This window comes from Lepidochelys kempii, chromosome 1 (assembly GCF_965140285.1).
Source record: "Lepidochelys kempii isolate rLepKem1 chromosome 1, rLepKem1.hap1, whole genome shotgun sequence".
In the NCBI taxonomy this organism is placed as follows: Eukaryota; Metazoa; Chordata; order Testudines; family Cheloniidae; genus Lepidochelys; species Lepidochelys kempii.
Genome location: NC_136380.1, coordinates 236844379 through 236866000, shown reverse-complemented (window position 1 = coordinate 236866000; position 21622 = coordinate 236844379). Strand labels below are relative to the sequence as shown.

The following is a 21622-nucleotide window of genomic DNA, read 5'->3' as shown; positions in this document are numbered from 1 at the left end:
TCTGAAAGAATGTTAGGAAGGGGAGGGAAGCAGAGGCTAGAGGGCAACAGCATGAGTGGAATGTAAAATGGATAGTACTGAAGCTGCCATCCTGAAAGATGGCTTCCCACGTGGAAAAAACTGGGTTTTGTTGGCTCTTCACAAAGTAGTACCAGATCCTGTACTGTTGAAGAAAAAAATCAAACTCTTGTTTTCCGAAATCACATGGAACAAGCTAAATTGTGTTTTGTTACAGTGAATTCCTGGGTTACACCGTGTAGTTGAGAATAGAATTTGTCTCCAAGGTATTATAAAACTTAATTGAAATTTTGACTCACTTTTTAACAGGTGACCATTGATGGACCTTAGTGGAACTAGGAACAAAATAAGATCCATGACATAGGCAAAAAATTAGTTTATTTTCCAGTGAATACATATCTGAAATGTCATCTCAGCCAGCTGTACCTGCTTCTGGAGTTCTACATACCCCAGTGCAGTGATACTCAGACTTCAGTGGTTCAGGAGCCAAATTACTGATGAACGTTACCCAAAAGAGCCGCAGTAGTGTGAATTCATTTTTTCATTTTACATAGAGAGAGACATTATTCTCACAGCATAATGACTGACCAAGTATTTTATCAACTACAATTGATTTATAACATAGTAAAAGCATCCTAATTGGTTGTTAATTGCGTTTTTTAATGTCATGTGCTGCAAGGAACCACAAGAGGCACATTAAAGATCCACTGTGGCTCGGAAGCCCCATTCTGAGTATCACTGCCCCAGTGGCAGATATAACAGCCACCTGTATGTATTGAGTTAAGGAAATTGTGATCATGAATACTAATAAAATATCCAAAGAAGTTTTGATTTCTGCTTTTGGATCTAGACATGATGGTATTGTTGAGATAGCCCAGCACCTGGAATTAAAATAGTTAGGGCAAGTTCCTGAGTGGTGTTAATGGAGTTACTCTGTTTATAATGGTGTAACTAAGAACAGAATTTGGACCTCCATTTTGAGAAAAGTTTTACTGCCATGTATATATTCACAAGGATGTGATATTTCTGCCAAAGCGAAAGGAAAAAATGAGTTAAAATACCTTGGCTTCTAACTGTTTTTAAGCCCACTGTAATACAGTCATTACCACACAGTACAAGTACACACACACAAAGATGCGACACTGTAATTTTGAAGTGCAGTATTGGCATTGTGGAAACTGGGAAATGAATGTGCTGAAATATTAGAGAAAAATTTGGCTTAATTTCCATTGAGTTGTATTAATTAGGTGCACATTATCATAATATATAAAATACTGTGCTTGTATAGAGAGCTAGAGTGGACTTTTGTGGGTCACTGATGCCTAAATTGAACATACTGGAAATTGTGCCTTGTGTGGTAGCTTTTAATAAAATTTTCAATAAACTACAAGAGATGAAGCATGTAAATAAATGCCTTGGGGCTATTGTTATATGGAAGTGACATAGAAATTCTCTAGGGACAGTACTTCTTACATAAGTATTTTGAGAAATCTAAGTAAAATGTTAGTAATCTAAGTTAAAATAGTGCTGAAACCCAGTTGTTTGGGGTCAGAAATGAAAATCAGCTGTTTTTAAAAGAAAATATTTGGGTTTTAGTCAACAAGTTACATTTTTTTACATAAAGCAATTTTTAATACTAGAACAAGTTGACATTCATTGTTAACTGCAACTTCAATGCATGTTCATTCACATGACTTCATTTGGGAGTCTAGGCTTAGGAGAGATGGGAAAAAGAGTGTACCACATGTTCCTTGCCCATTTAAGTGGTAGATATCTCTAAACAAAGAAGGGAAATGGCTCCTTGCTTCACAGTGTACTTTTACAATGTCCAAGCCAACTTTCCAGGCCCCCTTTCCACCAGAAACTCGTTATTGGGCCAAGTTTTCAACTTCTGACATGCTGTCTCTTTATCACGTACCAGTTTGAATGATGGGGAGAAAGGTGGTGCCTCTTTTTTTCTAGGTTTAACCCTAAAATTATTGACCTAACAGTTGTTCTCAAATGGTTTTGTGTAGTCATCTGGGATTGCTCCCCTCTCCCATATTTTCCATTTATTCTTGCCATTTGCATGACCTTCCCTTTAGTAAGGAGGTGTGAATACGGCTTCTTATTGAGCTAGGCAGTGCCAGTGTGTTCAAGTTGTTCCCTCCCAACAAAAGAGGTAATATTCTAATTGGCAACCTTTTGGGATGCCAGTTGATGGCCAGGGGCATCAAATGGTCAAGGTTAAACATTAGGGAAGTCTACATCATTATAACCTAACTGAGTGACACCCTTTTTTGACTTAGTGTGGGATTTTAAAAAAAGCCTGAATTAGAAGCACAAGTCCCATGGAAAGTCGGTGGAACTTGTGCTCCTGAGGCACTTTTAAAAATCCCACCATTTATGGCCAATTTAGTTGGTCGCAGCTTAATGTCCACCAAGGCCACGTGGAAAAAAAAGTTGAAAATAATTATTTTATGATAAAAGTTCAATTCATGCCGTGTGTTTCATAATCTCAAGTGCTGTGGATACAGTTTTCCAGCCTTCCTCGAGAAATCAAGAAAGTGAGTGTGTTGAATTGGAGGAGAAACATCCACCTAAAAATGGATGTTGTGCAGTGATGTTTGTAACTTAGTTTTCTTTACTCTGAGCCACTTTACTCCCTAACGAAAATATAGAATCATAATTTAGGATGGCAGAAACTTATCAGATCAGAATCTATCTCATGGCCCTTCAAAGGTTATGGATGTACTTTCCCAATAGAATCTTTTTCAGAGGTTAAACTGATTATAGTTGTTGTGAAAAGATAGAGAATGATGTACTTCAGTCATTATTAGCCCCAAATATCCACAACTTGCTTTAAACTGACTCTGTGACATAAGAAAAAATGGTACAAAGAAATGGGGTACATTTTTACCTCTTTTCTGTTTGTGTTTGCATATTATATCCAATACTGCTTACACATGAAAGAAGCTTTAATTTTTTACTGTAGATTTTTCTGTGAAAGGGGATTTGTGTCTAGAGCATGACTGTGAAACTGCAAAGTGATCAAGATCTAAACATTTTAATATAAGCATCAGCCAGGGAAATGTTAAGATTCCTCTCAGGAGTGGTCTAGTTATTTGATCGTCCTGCCTTGATTGCAGGGGGCTAGATGACCTCTTGAGGTCCCTTCCAGTCCTACACTTCTGTGATTATCTTGCTGAAGTTAAGAGCAAGGTTTGCAAGGTAAACAGTATTTTGTATTATTAAAATGTTAGCGTCCATAACCGAAGGTTATCCTTAAAGTGCCGTAAGCTTTCATTCTGAAAGACTTTTAAGATTTTTGTAATTTTCTGAAAGTTTCATTGAAAGGCTGACATTTTCCAGGTTTGTTACTTGAGTGTGAATTTTTGGGGGAAATTGGTGCCGTCTGTTAAGGGTATTTCCCTTATACAAAGAGAGGGCTATGTCTCGTATCAGTATTTCTGGGTAAATAGATTCATAGCAAAAATCAATGTTTTAATTTTAAATGTACCAAATAAAAAGTAGAAAAGAAAAAGGAAATATTGGCAAAAATTTTCTAATGGTTTACTCCAAATTTATTGAACTTATCTAGACTCAAGCTCTCTGAAAATGAAAAACCTCATTTCAGATAGGGAATTAATATTGCAAAGCATTTGCTATTGGATGTATTGCATTCATTATAGATATTATCGTTTGAGATGTATGCATAACAGTTTAGTTTGATAGGACGGACTGTCAAAGTATCTGAAGACTTTAGAGTGGGATCTTCTGTTATTTCAGTTAATAGGTTTTATGTTTCCATACAAATTCCTTTGACATTTTCTTGTATCAGCTGCAACAGTAGCGGCAACAACAAATACTCTGTTTGCTTACATAACCTTCATGATTCTAGTATCTGAGTGCCACACAGACATGAATGTACGTATCCTCTCTACATCCCTGTGAGGCAGGGAAGCATAACTCCTAATTTATAGATAGGGAGATGAGGAATAGAGAAATTAAGTGACTTGTCCAAGGTTACATAGGATTGGAAATCTGTGGCAGAGTGGGTAATTGAACCCAAAGATCCAGCATCCCGTCCAGTGTCTTAACAACAAGACCATTGTTTATCTCTGTGCTTTTGCCTAAACAACTAAAAGAAAAAACTTCAGAGGAAGTCTGATTCTGGTGAGAGAGAGAATGTGTCCAAGTTGGAACACTACTTTGATCTTTTTATTTTAGCTTCATTTTATGTTTGTTACCTCTTGCAATATACGTCTGATTTTTATTCTTGTGGCCCTCAACTTTTGTCTCACTTGAATCCTCTCCCTTGATAATTTTCGTTCTCAGTTCAACTCCTTCCACTAAATTAGTATGAAGATGCTACTTAAAGTTACTTTGTGCAGAGGTAGGAAAGGGCCTGATGAGCACAGGGACATTTATCATCTCTTGCTTCTAAGATAACAGGTCTGTAACTCTATTTAGAATTTCTTTAATACATTATATTTAGAAAGGCTCCATCTTGAGACCTGCTGCAACTCTTTATTTTGTAACATCAGGTTTTTACCCTCTTGCCAGGAGGAGGAGGAGATCAAAAATATTTCCAATGTAGGCAATCTTGAAAAATTACCAACACACTGGAGGGTTTGATGGTATTGACTTGCCTGAAAAGTAACAAAATGGAAGAGGCGGCAGCAGCATTCCAAGGAACGTCCAATATATTATAGAATGCTTCAAGCCATTTTCCCACTGAATCCATGAGGAAGCTCTTGTGAGGATAAAACATTCTAGCTCATCTCTATTTTCCTCCTCCCAGAATCTGCTAGAGTTGTATTGGGATCACATGCACACATGATACTTTCACATGAAGCAGACACGCTTCTGGGAATACAACAATTTTTTTGCATAGCCGAAACAGGTGGTGTGATACTTTTTACATGCTTCTGGTGTAGTGACCAAGTGAACCCCATTCTTATTCCCTTATGGTATCATTATTCAAAATTAACCTACTTTGAAAGGTTACAGCCTTTTTCATAGGTTTTGCTTATCCCTGCGAACTTTCCCCCTCCTTCCACTCGTTTAGCATTGACCTTAGTCTGCCTGTCTTCCACAAAATCTTGGTATTGCTGGTGGAAGAACATTCTCTTACAGAGTTGCTGCTGTTTTGAATGGACTTTCTATATAAGTCTGTCTTAGTGACTCAGTTTCTTTTCAACTCTAAGGTAAAAGCATACATTTTTCTCTTATCCCTTTTTAATTTCCCCCTACTTCTGTTGTTAAATTACATGAAGGATCTTGGGATACAGGTTCTATTAAATACCTCATGCAAAATACATTTGTACCATAGTAAATATGCTGAATGTTACACTACTCCAGATTATTCTAGGTTTAAATCTCTCTTTTAACTTGGAGAAAATCCAAAAATTTGATTTAATTTTGAAATGCTTCTTCAGTTTTGTGCCAAATGTTATAAAGTCATACATCTTCCCCACAGTGATGGGAAGAATTTAGGACATCATTACAAAACCATTGATTTTAATATATTCTCTTGTTGCGTGAATTTATTGTGCCTAACTAATACTTATGACATTTGCATTAATTATGATGCCATAAACAATATTCAGGGGTAATAAGACCATGAAATGTAATTTATTTGTGCTTGATTAAGTTAAAATTAAACATGGGTTTTATGTATATATCTAACTGTAATCTAGTTCTCTTTTTTTGGCTCTTAGGAGTTTATAATGTTTATAATGTTTTTTTGGCTCTTAGGAGTTGATAATGTTTTGGCTCTTAGGAGTTTATAATATCATGGCATTTTACTTGGAAGTTTTAAATGAAAAATGCCGAACGCCAGATTACAAATCATTTTTTTTTAATCCCTAGAGCAGTCTTAAAAGCTCAAATATTTTATTTTCCTCTCTAAATTGTTAGAAAATATTTACCATAAGGGTTTCAATCATACTGTGAATGAAGCAATATTAGCATCTATTTTAAATATAAACTGGTGGCATGGTTTCAACTGTAGTGTGGGTTAGGGCACAATATTCAAAGCCACATAAATGTTTTACATCTGCAGTTGCCAGGAGTTAAGTTCCTGATGTCACAATGAACTCTTTGTGGAACCGTCCAGTTATTTTCCTTGTATTTGGACCTTACACTAGATCTTTAAAAGAATTTTACAGAAAACTACAAAATACAAAACTTTATAAATACCTATCTCTCTTCTCCACAGTCATAATGAACGGAAAGTGACCTGCAAGCATCCAGTAACAGGACAGCCATCACAGGATAACTGTATTTTTGTTGTGAATGAACAGTAAGTGAAATATGCTTTGCACAATATAAAATACATGCATTCTTAATTCATAAATTTCACAGTGAGCTCCAATCAATGTAGAAATTGATTTCTTTTATAATCTAATTCTTCTGCACTCTGCTAATGCAAGACCAAAGAAGCACAGTAAAACAATTAAAAAGAAAAAAACTAACCCAAATGGGGCTTTCTATGTTTTAATGAAGTGTTGGGGCCATTATTTCACTGTTCACTTCAGCTACCCTACCCAATTTGCATGCAGAGTAAACTAATAGATTTTTAGCAGAATTGTCCAGTAGGCTACCAGAAGGTACATTTTTGATGGTCCGTTTGAATTGCTCTGGAATATGTTGGCAGTCCATATCTCCTGTAGCAGCTAGTACTCCTTTTTTCTATTTAATATTGTTATTCCATTGCCCTGTCGAACTTCGCTAAGCAGGTAGATGATAGATTTGTTGACTACTGTTTCGTTACTCTTGCAGAATAAATCATGAATTACATGATTTCCTTAGACCTTCCTGAATGTTTAGGGGAATCAAGAATTTATTTACAGTAGTAATTCCTGATCTCTGGTTGTGAAGTGGTTGAGCCTTGTGTATCTAATCAAATTACCAGACTGAACTTCAGTAATACTTAAGGAGCCTCAGATTTTCACTAACATGATATTGGTGTACAGCATTCTCTTACTACCTGTGCTATGTGGTAAACCATGAATTTGAATTAGTTTAAAACAACTTTAAGAATTTCCTATAGTAGAATTAAGTTTGTCTTTGCTATACAATTTAATGTCCTTTTTAATACTTGGTGCATATAATTTTCTCATGAAATCTGAATAGCTTGCTTCAAAATTGGAAAAGTAGGACATAGCCACTATTAGAGAATATCTTAGGGACACTTTTTAATATCAGTCTGCACACACAGCAGGTTCTAGTGTTATTGAATATTCTGTTTTCAGGACAGCTGCAACTATGGCATCTGAAGAAAAGAAAGAACGAACAGTAAGCACAATAAGTGACGCTTCCAACTATAATTTGACATCAGATTATGCTGTGCATCCAGTGAGCCCTGTGGGCAGAGTAAGTCACTGTATCCAACATTTATTTATTAATGTAAAATTATTCAATTATTCTATAAGATAGCGAACAAAGTACTGTAATTAAAGAGAAACTTTGTAATTAATTTTCCATTTTAAAAAAGAAACAAAGCATATGTATATCTCCGCGCACTTGATAACCTGAATGTTTTTATTTGGAAGCTGAGGTGGCTGAAATAACTTATTAATCATCATAGAATATCAGGATTGGAAGGGACCTCAGGAGGTCATCTAGTCCAACCCCCTGCTCAAAGCAGGACCAATCCCCAATTTATGCTACAAATCCCTAAATGGCCCCCTCAGGGATTGAACTCACAACCCTGGGTTTAGCAGGCCAATGCTCAAACCACTGAGCTTCACTAAAGCTGTAATTTGTGTCACAGGTTCTTGGCTCTTATGACTTTCACGTTCTGAAATAGTCTTTGGTATTAGACGTCTATCTTGTTTTGTATATGAGCAAATGTGTGTTTGAGTGGGCATATAGGTAAGGGTGCATGTGAACGATTGCATTGTGTTTTGAAAGATTTGACCTAACATCCTCATGGCAGGAGTATGGAATTATAGCAATTTGCAAGGGATTGGTTGCAGCCCTTGAAAGCGGTTATGGGAACAGACCAACATTTACATATGGCAAAGGTTACATTTTAACTAGCAACCACCAGTACTAGAATTTCAGTGCAATTACATAGGAAAATTGCTCAGTAGCCCATGAAATCATAATCAATCTGTTTTTTGTTTTGAAGTCTGGTCTTGTGGTTAAAGCACAGGACTGGAAGTGAGGAAGCTTGAATTCTGTTCCCGGCCTTGCCTTATTTGTGGGATCTTGGGTAAATCAACTTAACTACTTTTTGCCTCAGTTTCCCCATCTGTAACTGGGAGGTAATACTTCTGTGCCTTTCAGAGATATTATGAAGCAAAAGGCTTCAATTTGAGGCCACTTTGTAGAAGGAGAGTTCACTTACTACAAAACTGAAAATTTTCATTGGGTTTTGCCAGGATAGATTTATAATCTTCAGAAAAAGTTAGCCAGATGATATCTTGGTTAGTGATGAGATTAGCAGTGCCATCTGTCTTGTAGTCGACAGTTAACATTTCTTCTTGAGTATTTTTACATTCTCAGTTGCAAACAAAACTGTTGAATTAGGCACTGAAAGACTGTACCCAGCAAAGTGGTTTTCCTGCAAATGAATCAGATTTGCAACATATGTACTTTGAAGTGTTAGTGTTAATTGAGCAATTTCTTTAATTTCAGCAAGTTTGATTGAAACCCTGTTTATTTTCTCTGTGAAAAAATAAACATTTTACGGTTGCCCATAAAATAAAACATTTTGAGCATGTTGGAGACTGCTGTTAAAGCAGCTTTTGTTTAAATGGACACAGTCAAATAGGTCAGGCAAAAGCTTGACCTACATTAAAACCATTATCTACTGAGGAAAGACTTCCAGATTCTAGAAAATGCATTAATCTAACAGTGTTGCTGAGAAAATAGTAGCAGTGTTGATTAAAAAAAAAAAAAAGCTATTGTTAAGCATGACCTTACAATAGTTGCTAAGCCCCTACAGGGACAGCCATCAAAAAAGCACAATAAAATCTTTTTCTCAGAACCGTGCTGACGACATCAGTGATGCTGATGCAAAATTATTACAACAGAGCTGTGTTAGAGTTAGTTATGTGGGGTGAAATGTGGATGAAGGGAAGGGGAAATATATTCACTTCCATTTGGGAGGCAGTCAGAAAATTTAGTTTAGGGCTTTTACAGACAAAATTAAAATAAACTACTTACTGTATTTGGTTAACAATGTACTGGAAAGAAATGGAGATGAGCGTCTGAATTGTTAAGTTTGAGGCTTTGACATTTTTATTGAATGGGATTTATTGAGATACTTTTTAGAGAAATCAGGCTTTTGTTTTTATACTAAAAGCTATTCTCATTATTCTTTTTTCAATTACTAAATTAACTACTTAAGATGTTCATGTGAATGGTATTCAAGTTACTTTAAACATAGTTATCAAAAATAAACTTGTTTCCATGATTGTACCATTTTTAATAGTCCAGTCTCCGAAGACAAGCGTCTGCAACATAGAAACCATAGTTGACACTAATCAGCCTTTTGGCAGTTTCAGAGGGCCCATGGGTTGAATGCATTTAAGACTGTTATTCCCTTGTGCTTAGAAGTGGCCCTTCAGTGATAGTATTGAGGAACTTTAGCCCAGCCATGAGGAGATTTGTGCTATCAGTTTTGATGTCCACCTCTATCTATGAATAGAGGACTTGAGGTGCCAGGGCTGCCTTACCAACACTAGTCTTTCACGGTCTGTCTTAAAAATAGTATTATAATGCACGAGAAAGAAAATAGTTGGGAGAGTAGTTATTTAGGTTCTCCATAAACTAGGGAAAGAGAGAAAGAAAGAAAAAGCTACATTTGGTTACTTCTAAGAAAAGCAAAAATATTGGTGGCAATTTATTAAAGTTGTTTGTAAACTCAACCATTTTCAGGGATGACTAATAAAAATTGCTAATGGGTTTATCTAATTAGTTGGGGAGATCATGAATTTCATATTGGGTGGGAAGAGCACAGTTGAGATGAAGGAATGTTTCAAGGCTCTTGGGAGTATAGTGCTGCTCTTTTTATTAATATAAACCAATCCAGAATTAACATAACAATATTTGTAGAAAATTCTGTTTGCAGTTTTGTTCAAAAAAAGGCTGACTAGAGTCTAAAGCCACTATTCAGAGGCTGATACAAAAGATGAGGTGAGGTGAGTGAGACCAAGCAGCAAGGGGCTTGATTAAACACTCAGACCTCCTTCTCTTGTTCCCATCCTCTCTCCACCCAAAAATAAAATAAAATGCTGACAAAGGAGAAAGTGGAGATTCATGCCAGGGTAGTTCATGCCATCTTTCCAGTCAGCCTCAAGTGTGTTCTAAATTCAAAGCCACCTGTCCAACTTCCTGGTTTCTGGAAAGGAAACGGTGCTCTTTTACTTCCTTCCCATCCTAGACCAAAACATACTGAAGATGGTGTGAATAGAGCCTGGCACTCTCCCTCTATAGCCTCATGGCTGCTAAAAGGTGGAGTGGTGGGAGAGTTTTTCCATTATTCTACCCTTCTTCCAGTCTCTCTTTCAAAGTTGGTATCCTCCATTTATTCTGCAGATGGTATTAAAATCTTTATAAAGGCCTTTGTGAATAATATGATCAAATCCCTATAGCACATACAGGGAATATTGTTTAATAACATGGTATGTACGTGCATAGGCAAAATTGTACAGGTCTCATGGTGATCTCTGTGGCTCCAATGTCTACCTCAGCAGTGCTTCATAGCTTTCCCAAGCATTAGCAGACATTGGGTTGGGAAACTGACATGGTCCTTGTTAGGTTCATTGTTGCCCACAAACTTCTGAATAATAGCGGCACTGCCCAGTCTTCTCTATTTCCCTGCCAGTACTTGGAAGATTGAAGCAGCATTGATGCTGGAGTTGCCTACAGAATTAAGAAGGCAACACTGCATTGGTTCATAATTGGAAAGTTATCAACCATAAGGGTTAGAAACTTATTTTTAAACAAAAAATTAAATTTGGCGGAAATTGATTGCTTAGATTCACCTCATCATAACCCACACACATTACAAGGGAAAGCTTCCAATTCATTACTGACATTTCTTTTACTATGTTCTTTAGATAAACTAATCTACAAGGTGACAGCATAGTTTTGTTGTGATATTTAAGTAATACAGAAGCTTCACACAGTGTTTAAAGCATGTTGGGTCAAAAAGGATTGCAGACCCAGGAAATATCTACAGCTGGAGCTGGCTTGCTTAGAGGCACACATTTTAATCCTACTTGTGAATGAGGGTGTGTGTGCAGGGGGGAAATCCCCTCTGATTTGCATCTTTTTTTCTCCACTAGCTGCTCTTCTGGGGAAGAGCCAATCAGGGCTGCTGCATTAGGCAGGCAGAACTCTCTCTCCCCAGGAGCAGACCTGACCATTCACACAGGAAGGGAGCAGGGAACAGAAATAGCCAAGGTGCTCAGGTCAGCTCTGCTCCCTCCTCCCCTGTCCACCCCACACACACTTTTCTTCACTAAGCTCTGGCTTGACTATAATATTGATACTATTCTAAGGTTTTAAAATACATAGTCTTGAGATCTCTAGAACTCATTGTGTGAGAGCTGATTCTCATTATACAGTATAAGATAAAATAATTGTACAAGTCTCTAGTGTTCTGTTTATTAACTAATATTAGAAAACTCAAGCAGTGCCCTGTTAACCTAGGTAAATATTTGCAGTTGGTAAAATGTATGAGCCTGTAAAGGTTCACTTCTGAGCTCCATGAGCTTTGTGTGAAAGTGTGCATGTACTTGGTTACCAAACCGAAGAGATGGGCATTTAAATTACCTGAATCTGCTAGAGGACTTGAAATTATTTGTTTTTTGACAGCACCACCTGGATGCATTAAGCATTTTCCAAACAAAAAGGGATTTGTGGGCTTGGGGAGCTTACAACCTTTCATAGGAAATGGTAGCGTGGGCATGAGTATTGCACCACTGGTTCTTAGAACATGCAAAGACCATTTTGTTTGTATATTGCATGGTAGAAAATGTTGAAGGGTTTTGATGAGTAATTAGTAGTGCTGGATAAATAGCTGGGGTTTTTTTGGTTGGGGAAAAAAAATTTCAACCAGAAACCAAAAACTTTTTTCTTTTCTTTCTTTTTTTTTTTTTTTAAATAAAAAGATTTCAAACAAGTGGACACATTTTGTTTCTGGTCAAACAAAAACATTTTTTTTTTCCATTTCCAGTCATCCTTCTTTAAAAGGAAAGGAAATGAAGGGCTAGATTCACAAAATGGTTGCTGGTGATAATTGAATTGCTTCCTCATTTGCAGCCTTTAGACTCACAGTTAGGGCATTTACTTATGATATGGGAGATGCAGGTTTAATTTCCCTATTTGTCTGATGTGGGGCAGGGATTTTAACTGGTCTCCCACATTGCAGGAGATGCCCTATTCATTGGACTATAGGGTGCCCTATTCCTTCAGTGCTCCCTCTCTCCTGTTGACTGTTCCGCTGTGTATAAATAGTAATTGGAACAGGGATTTGGCTCCAAGATGAATGCCCTAACTTCTCACGCCACCCTCCCAGCCCCGGTCTGTAGTGTCGTTCTCACTCTTGCTCACCGGGGATTAATCAAGTATTTTATACAGAATGGAACAGTTTCAAAAAGGAGGGATTGAGATCACCCTTATTACCCACTGGTTGAGATACTTTGTGGCTGTCTTGTGAATGACAGCTAGGTTCCCTTTTGAATTTTTTGGACAAACTATTTGGTAAGCGTGTCAAATTTTCAAAGTTTAGGTTGACCAAAACTGCATTTTTAGCCAAAAATAACTTATTTTGGTGAAAAATTGCACCCATTTTTAGTAATCAGCTCTTTAGTGGGACATAGGGAAATGTCTGTGAAAACAATTATGAAAAATAATGAAATTATGAAAATCTATTTTAAAAAAAAATTAAAACTTAAACATAATTTGAATTAAATTTATCACAACAACTTCCAAGTTTTGGAATCTTAATGAATAGTTGTCAGAGCTGATCTTCAATTTATTCTGTCTAAATAGTCTTTTTTTTCCGCATTCTTTCCTCTGCTTCTTATAAAATAAATCTTCCGAGCAACATATGCTGACTTCTCCTGAATGTGGACTGAGTTTCCCAAACCAAAATGTTGAGTTTTAGAGCAGTTTTGACTTTTGTTTTGAATTGTGTGTGTATTTGAAATTGCTTTAGCTTTTTTTCTAAACCAAATTTTGTTCAGCTGGCTTACTTCCAAATGAATTTAAAACAGCCTCTTCACCCTTGCTTTTCATCTTGTGAGCTTTAATAAAGTGTTGACTTAAGATTTGGGACTGTAAACCTTTTTTTATTGTAAGACCTTATGCTGTTGTTCACAGAATAATATTGTTCACAAAAGCTGCATATTATTATTAAGGTAAAATAGATTATGCAGTGTTACATGTGCTACTATATTATGAAAAATCCCTTTGAAATCTAATCTAAATATCCTGTTCATTTCAACAAGGCTGTTTAAAAATTTTGTAGTGTCAGAATGTACTTTTATTAATAATCTATGCTTTGCAAACTTAGTAGAGAAATACATTATTAGCATGCTTTCAAGAGAATACAAACCAGAATTTCAGAAAAATATATAATATAGTCTTCCTTTTGAATTTTGTATTAAAATTAAAAATCCTTTTTTCTTTTTCTCCCTCATCTCCTCTGTTGCTGGTGCTGGTGTCTTAATATTGTCTGCTATATATATGGAAAATACTCTGTTACAGGCAGAGTCGAAATTCAACAGTTACACAGTGGGCACACTAAAGTCTTTGTTCTTCTGAAAATCAATTCCCAATGAAATTTTATCTATTATTGTGTTGGCTCTTAATCTGAGGTACACCTCTATGCTCTGTTGTTCTATAACAGCTAAATGGTGACCATGCTCCCACTGCTTAATTTATGCAATCAAAGAGCTGTCCTACGCATGGGTTACTAAGATAGCCAGTTGTTTGTTTGAGGGCAAAGCCATAATTGTCCATGTTCAGCATTTGTGTTGGCTGTATCATGTCTTTGTACACTTTTCAGATTTGTCGTTCCCTCATAACTTATGGAATTGTTTCTCTAATTTAGAGGCTTTATAGACCACAGCTAAGTGTAAATCCAAATTTAGAAAGCGCCTCCACAAAGCAACCCCATATCCAGGCAATAATTTTTGGAATACAAGTTTGTAGATACGAGAAGCAATAATAGTATTTTTCACATTTATAAGGACCTTTCATCTGAGTAGCTTAACAAACACCAGTTAAGGCCTTACTTCACTACCTTAAAGGGGAATTTTATCTCATCAGTGTTAGATTAAACTGAGGTCCAGAAGTTACATGACTTGTCCAAAGTAAAGCAGTAAATCTGTAGCAGAGCTAGGAACAGAACCTAGGATTCTTGTTTCCTAGTCCCCTGCCCTTTTCCTTGTCAATACGCCAGCCTCTAAGCCATTAATTTCTGTGGAATTTAAGCTTTTAATATAAAAAATAGGATTCTATCCTTTGTTTGCAACAGTAACTTTCCAAATAAAAACTAAATGTAAACCAATGCAGAGCAGTATTCAAGACACAGTGAACCCTCCAGTGCCTCTGCTGCTACTTATTGCTTTATGAGGCAGAAGAGGAGTGGAAAAAGATAGGACTCTGGTTAGTTTCACAACTGCTCTTCTAAACTGTCAAGAATCACTTTAATTTCATTCTGTAACAGCTTGAAAAAAAGCTATAAGCATCATGAGAAATGGATGCTGGAGTGACAAGGGAAGGAGAACCAAAACATCTGTTGGAGCAACATGTAGAGTAGTGAAGATCTTCTCCCTTTTGTAGCAGCCAAGAGAAAATGAATGGAAAGATTGTGAGGGGAGAAGAGATAGAATAAAAGCTATTTCACCAGAGGAGGATATGAAAGGTTCAATCAGAAGCCAGAGATTGCACCCTTGTAGCAATCTGACCTCTATCCCAGTTATTGGGGTTTTGCTGGGAACAGAAGAAAGCTGGGCTTTTCTCACCAAGGTGTTGCTTTGCCATCTATCATAGTTTTAGTTCTCTTGCTAGTTCTTGTATTGTCTTGTAAGTGCTCTTCAAGCCCTGTCTTAGAATAAAGTCAGCTGTATTTTTGTTTTTAAAAAATTCTATTAAATCTCTATTTAAAATGTTTTGATCCTGTTATGCTCTGGGATTTCTCTTTCTCACTGCAAAAAATTTAGAGAAATTCTGGAACCAGCAGAAACAGCATGGCAATTACCATACTTATTTGTCTAAAAAGGAACAAAATAATATCCTGCAATTCTCAAGGGGAAACATGGATAGAGAACAAAAATCTGAAGAAAGAAATGTGTGACAATTTCCTAGACTTAATAGACACTGATGGTGCATTTTCTAACATGTTCATTCCATTTAGACGTCACGGTCTTCAAAGAAGGTTCATAATTTTGGAAAGAGATCAAACTCAATAAAGAGGAATCCTAACGCACCAGTCATCAGACGGGGGTGGCTTTACAAGCAGGTATTCATATATTTTCCTTGTTTGTTATTGTATGCAGGACAATAGTTTGTGAAACCTAATGCTAGAAACATTGGAGCGAAGATGACAATATCTTCTGGTGCATGTGTGTTGCCTTTCATTAACTCATATCACCTACTAAATAAAATACACAATGAAAAATGAATAAAGGCAGCCAGGAAGTACAGAATAGTGGTTTACTTGTTGTATTTCTTTGGGAAGCATAAGAAGAGAAAGGTACAATGTTGTAAATTCAGGGACCTGTTATATCTGAAGGATTTGGGGGATAGGTGTCTGGCAAATACATATTGGGAATGGAAGACTAAGTTAATAAATCATAACTGGTGGGAAAATGGGACAAGAGTGAGTGGCCAAATGTTTTGCTATTTATTATTCTGGGATGGCTATTGGGGGATATTTTTTGGCTTGAACATTGGTAATGTATATATACTGGGAGTGTGTGTGTTTGAACTGTGATTTTTTTAGTCACTAATGTACATTAAGGGGAAGATTTTTAAAAGTATAAATAGCAATTAGGCACCCAAATCCCACTGAAAGTCAATGGCTTTTTGTCATTTTTGCTTTTGAAAATCTCCTAACTGGTTGTACTTTCTTGCAATCAGCAGTTCAGCACTATTGGATCTTAGGGCAAGAACACCTCTTTTTCTAGCATGTCGTGGGTGCTACTGGAAAACAAACTGGTGTTTTTAGGTGAAAATAGGCATGGGGGTTGGGGGGGTTATGTATGTATTGGACCCACAATTGCCAAGCATAGTCCAGTTGACTGTGTTGCAAACAGATGACCTGAAATAGTTTTTCCTCTGTCTTTTTTAGGTAGAGAATTAAAAACATTGATCATTTAACTACATTAAGCACTGACTGATCTTCACTTGGGGTGGCAGTGGGTTTCCTCCTCCATATTTAGATTCTTCTCTCTGCCCATGCTTTTATCCAGCCTTTGCCGGCTAAAGGACCATAAGGTTGGGTTATGTGGGCTTTCCTCTTTGGTTACTTTATGGCTTGAAAAGAAGCTGCTTTCGAATTTCTGGAGTAATTTCACTTATAAAGTTATGTCCAGTTAACATATTCGTTCGGGAAAAAGAAATTGTACTGAAAAAAACATTGTGGTGGAATTAATAGCCTAACCCCCATACAAAATGTTCAAACCAACAAATACATTCTATACTAAGAAAAAAATGATATGTAAGAAAATACTACTACTTTGCACCAAGAACAGAGTTGTTTAATGGATTCTAATAAATGAGATGATCAGTTATCCTAATTTAAATCCATAAAGACCACAGTTTTGTACAGTTAGCAGCGGCATAATTTGGCCAGCAGAATTCTTACTGTTAGTGGTGGGTAAGAAGGAAAAAAAGCCATTTGGATTTTCAAATTCCAGTTTCAATTAGGAAGGATGGCAGAGAAAAACATCTTTTTCTGCTGCACTTTAACCCATTAACACACATGATTTATTTCTCTAGCTAGTATAACGGGGGGCAGTAGAGCTCAAGCAATATTACACTCCCTTTCTTCCTGCACCTCAGCTTAGCTTCAGGCAGACCACAGTTCTGTCTCTCTATGACTTCTCAAAAATCATTACACAGAATTAAACCTCAGGGCTCTTGTATGTAAAACCCTGATAAGTGGATGTTAACAGTTCCCAGTCAATTTCAGAGTACAACATATGTTTTGTTAGTTAAACATTTAATGGACACAGCACACTGTAAATAGTCTAAAATATTGTAAATACTATGAATAACGTCAAAACAAATGTTGTTAGACAATAAATCTACTGGTGTTCCTTATAGATTTCCCCTTTTGTTTGTTACAAACATTCAAATATAAGGTTGAATATAACATTTTCTAACTTCATTGCACACATCAAAACACATTCCCCTCTGATTTTCTCTCAAAGATGATTTCTCATCTTTCTAGTGCGACCATAGTATGTAGTGTGTGTCACCTGTAAGATGTAAAAAATTTTAATAGTGAGAGTAATTAACCATTTGAACAATTTACCCATGGGGTATTCTGATAAATTTTAAATCAAGATTGGATGTTTTTTCTAAGGATATGTCTATGCTACGAAATTAGGTCGAATTTATAGAAGTCTGTTTCTTTAGGAAGCGATTTTATACAGTCGATTGTTTGTGTGTCCACTAAGTGCATTAAGTTGGCGGAGTGCATCCACAGTACCGTGGCTAGCATCGACTTTCAGATCGTTAAACTGTGGGTAGCTATCCCACAGTTTCCGCAGTCTCCACCGTCCATTGGAATTCTGGGTTAAGCTCCCAATGCCTGATGGGGAAAAAACATTGTCGTGGGTGGTTTTGGGTACATGTCGTCAGTCTTCCCTCCCTCCGTGAAAGCAATGGCAGACAATCATTTCACGCTTTTTTCCATGCGGATGCCATACTACTTTCAGCAGACGGTGCAGTAGGACTGCTAACAGTCATCATCGAACCACCGCTTCCACTGCAACTCTGCTCTCCTGCTCTTGTCTCAATAGCAAATTTCTCTATGTTGGCTGTCATGGGCTCCCACTTGCGCTGCAACTCTGCTCTCCTGAATCCACCTCGCAGGTCATCAGCCATTGCTTCTGCTGCAACTCTGCTTTCCTGCTCTCCTACAGATTCCATACCATGGCAAGTGTGCAGCCCGCTCAGTTCAGCTCACCAACACCGCCACTGTTGTGTCCTGGTGCTGCTGGCAGCAGACAGTGCAGTAGGCCTGCTAACCATAGTCATCCACTGCTTCCGGTGCAACTCTGCTCGCTGCAGACTCCATACCACAGCAAGCATGGAGCCCGCTCAGATCACCATGGCAGTTATGAGCAGTGTAAACACCTCGTGCATTATCCTGCAGTATGTTCAGAACCAGAACCTGCAAAACCAGGCGAGGAGCCAACGGCAGCACGGTGATGAGATTGATGAGGACATAGACACAGACTTCTCTCAAAGTACGGGCCCCGGTAATTTGGACATCCTGGTGGCAATGGGGCAGGCTCATGGAGTGGAACGCCGATTCTGGACCTGGGAAACAAGCACAGACTGGTGGGACCGCATAGTGTTACAGGTCTGGGATGATTCCCAGTGGCTGCGAAACTTTCGCAAGCGTAAGGGCACTTTCATGGAACTTTGTGACGTGCTTTCCCCTGCCCTGAAGCGCACGAATACCAAGATGAGAGCAGCCCTCACAGTTCACAAGCAAATGGCAATAGCCCTCTGGAAGCTTGCAACTCCAGACAGCCACCGGTCAGTCGGGAATCAATTTGGAGTGGGCAAATCTATTGTGGAGGCTGTTGTGATCCAAGTAGCCAACGCAATCACTGAGCTGCTGCTGTCAAGGGGAGTGATTCTGGGAAATGTGCAGGTCATAGTGGATGGCTTTGCTGCAATGGGGTTCCCTAACTGTGGTGGGGCGATAGACGGAAAGTATATCCCTATTTTGGGACTGGAGCACCAAGGCAGTACAAGCACCAGTACATAAACCGAAAGGGGTACTTTTCAGTGGTGCTGCAAGCTCTGGTGGATCACAAGGGACGTTTCACCAACATCAACGTGGGATGGCCGGGAAAGGTACATGATGCTCACATCTTCAGGAACTCTGGTCCATTTGAACAGCTGCAGGAAGGGACATACTTTCCAGACCATTGGAGATGCCTATAGTTATCCTTGGGGACCCAGCCTACCCCTTAATGCCATGACTCATGAAGCCATGCACAGGCACCCTGGACAGTAGTAAGGAGCTGTTCAACTATAGGCTGAGCAAGTGCAGAACGGTTGTAGAGTGTGCATTTGGACGTTTAAAAGCGCGCTGGCGCAGTTTACTTGGTTAGACATCAGCAAAACCAATATTCCCATTGTTATTACTGCTTGCTGTGAGCACCACAATATCTGTGAGAGTAAGGGGGAGACATATAGTGGCAGGGAGGTTGAGGCAAATCGCCTGGCTGCTGGTTATGCACAGCCAGACACCAGGGTGGTTAGAAGAGCACAGTATGGCGCGCTGCGCATCAGAGAAGCTTTGAAAACCAATTTCATGACTGGCCAGACTACGGTGTGAGAGTTCTGTTTTTCTCCTTGATGAAAACCCGCCCCCTTGGTTCACTCTACTTCCCAGTAAGCCAACCACCCTCCCCTCTTCGATCACCACTTGCAGAGGCAATAAAGTCATTGTTGTTTCAAATTCATGCATTCTTTATGAATTCGTCACACAAATAGGGGGATAACTGCCAAGGTAGCCCAGGAGGGGTGGGGGAGGAGGGGAGGACAAGGTCACACTGCACTTCAAAACTTATTGAATGCCAGCCTTCTGTTGCTTGGGCAGTCCTCTGGGGTGGAGTGGTTTGATTGCCCGGAGGCCCTCTCCCCGCATTCTTGGGCATCTGGGTGAGGAGGCTATGGAAATTGGGGAGGAGGGTGGGTGGTTACCCAGCGGCTGAAGCAGCAGTCTCTGCTCATTCTGCCTTTCCTGCAGCTCAACCATATGCCAGAGCATATCAGTTTGCTCTTCGAGTAGCCTCAGCATTGCTTCCTCTCATCACGCTGCTGCCACCTATCATCTTGCACCTGCCACCTCTCCTCACGTTCATTTTTTGCTTTCCTGGACTCTGCAATTGTCTGCCTCCATGCATTCTGCTGAGCTCTTTCAGTGCGAGAGGACTACATGAGCTCAGAGAACATTTCATCGCGAGTGCGTTTTTTTCGCCTTCGTATCTGCGCTAGCTTCTGGGATGGAGATGATAGGGGGAGTGTTGAAACATTTGCAGCTGCGGGAGGAAAAAACGGGAGAGTAGTATTTAAAAAGACACATTTTAGGGAACAGTGGGTAGACTCTTTCATGGTGAATGGTTTCAAACAGCAGTGCCTTCCTTTCCCATACCAAGCACCTGTTGGGTTGGCCATTTAAAAGGAGGGGCTGCAGTTTTCGGGTTAACGTGCAGCACAAACCCAGCTAAGTCCTCCCCCCAAATTCTCTGGGATGATCGCTTCACTCCTCCTCCCACCGCGTGACTAGTATCAGGGAAGATCCTTGCCAGCCAAACGTGAACAGCTCAGCGTGAACGTCCCCCACCCCTCCCTCCAAGCGTGGCTAAAAGTGGGGATGATTTTTTTTCAGCCACAGGCAAACAGCCCAGCAGGAATGGCCACCTGAATGTCCCCTGAATAAAATTCCCCTATTTCAACCAAGTGACTATGAATTATATCACTCTCCTGAGGATAACACAGAGAGATAAAGAACGGATGTTGCTTGAATGCCAGCAAACACCGGGACCATACGCTGCCAGGCTTTGTTATGCAATGATTCCAGACTACGTGCTACTGGCCTGGCGTGGTAAAGTGTCCTACCATGGAGGACGGAATAAGGCTGCCCTCTCCAGAAACCTTTTACAAAGGCTTTGGGAGTACATCCAGGAGAGCTTCGTTGAGATGTCCCTGGAGGATTTCTGCTCCATCCCCAGACAAGTTTACAGACTTTTCCAGTAGCTGTACTGACTGCAAATGCATCCCAAGTCTTCAGGGAAAATTAATCATTAAACATGCTTGCTTTTAAACCATGTATTATATTTACAAAGGTACACTCACCAGAGGTGCCTTCTCCGCCTTCAAGGTCCGGGAGCCTGCCTTGGGAGGGTTGGGAGGGTATTGGATCCAGGGTGAGAAACAGTTCCTGGCTGTCGGGCAGAACGGTTTCATCTTCCGCATCATCATCGTCCTCGTCCCCAAAATCCTCATCCCCGTTGCGGGAGACTCCCCCACCTTGCAGGAGTCCACATACAGGGGTGGGGTAGTGGTAGGAGCAGCACCTAGAATTGCATGCAGCTCATCATAAAAGTGGCATGTCTGGGGTTCTGACCCAGAGTGGCTGTTTGCCTGTTCGATTTTTTGGTAGCCTTGCCTGAGCTCCTTAATTTTCACGTGGCACTGCTGCGGGTCCCTGTTATAGTCTCTGTCCTTCATGCCCTTGGAGATTTTTTCAAATATTTTGGCATTTCGTCTTTTGGAACGGAGTTCTGATAGCACGGATTCGTCTCCCTATACAGCGATCAGATCCAATACCTCCCATTCGGTCCATGCTGGAGCTCTTTTGCAATTCTGGGACTGCATGGTCACCTCTGCTGATAGAGCT

At 39.1% G+C, this 21622-nt stretch overlaps 1 protein-coding gene across 29 annotated transcripts in view; it reads left to right on the top strand.

Moving 5' to 3' along the window:
- Positions 1-21622, top strand: part of PLEKHA5 (pleckstrin homology domain containing A5) — a 273038-nt gene that overhangs the window by 146877 nt on the left and 104539 nt on the right. For 27 of the 29 annotated variants that reach the window (XR_012155733.2, XM_073318870.1, XM_073318738.1 and 24 more), the window contains 3 exons: positions 6221-6304; positions 7257-7377; positions 15386-15490. Coding sequence is in view for 26 of the 29 variants with exons in the window: in XM_073318870.1 (XP_073174971.1) it covers positions 6221-6304; positions 7257-7377; positions 15386-15490 (310 nt within the window). In the remaining 3 variants the exon portion in view is untranslated. Of the gene's footprint in view, positions 1-6220; positions 6305-7256; positions 7378-15385; positions 15491-21622 lie in introns of those variants that run through there. The other 2 variants (XR_012155748.1, XM_073318935.1) reach the window with 2 other exon arrangements.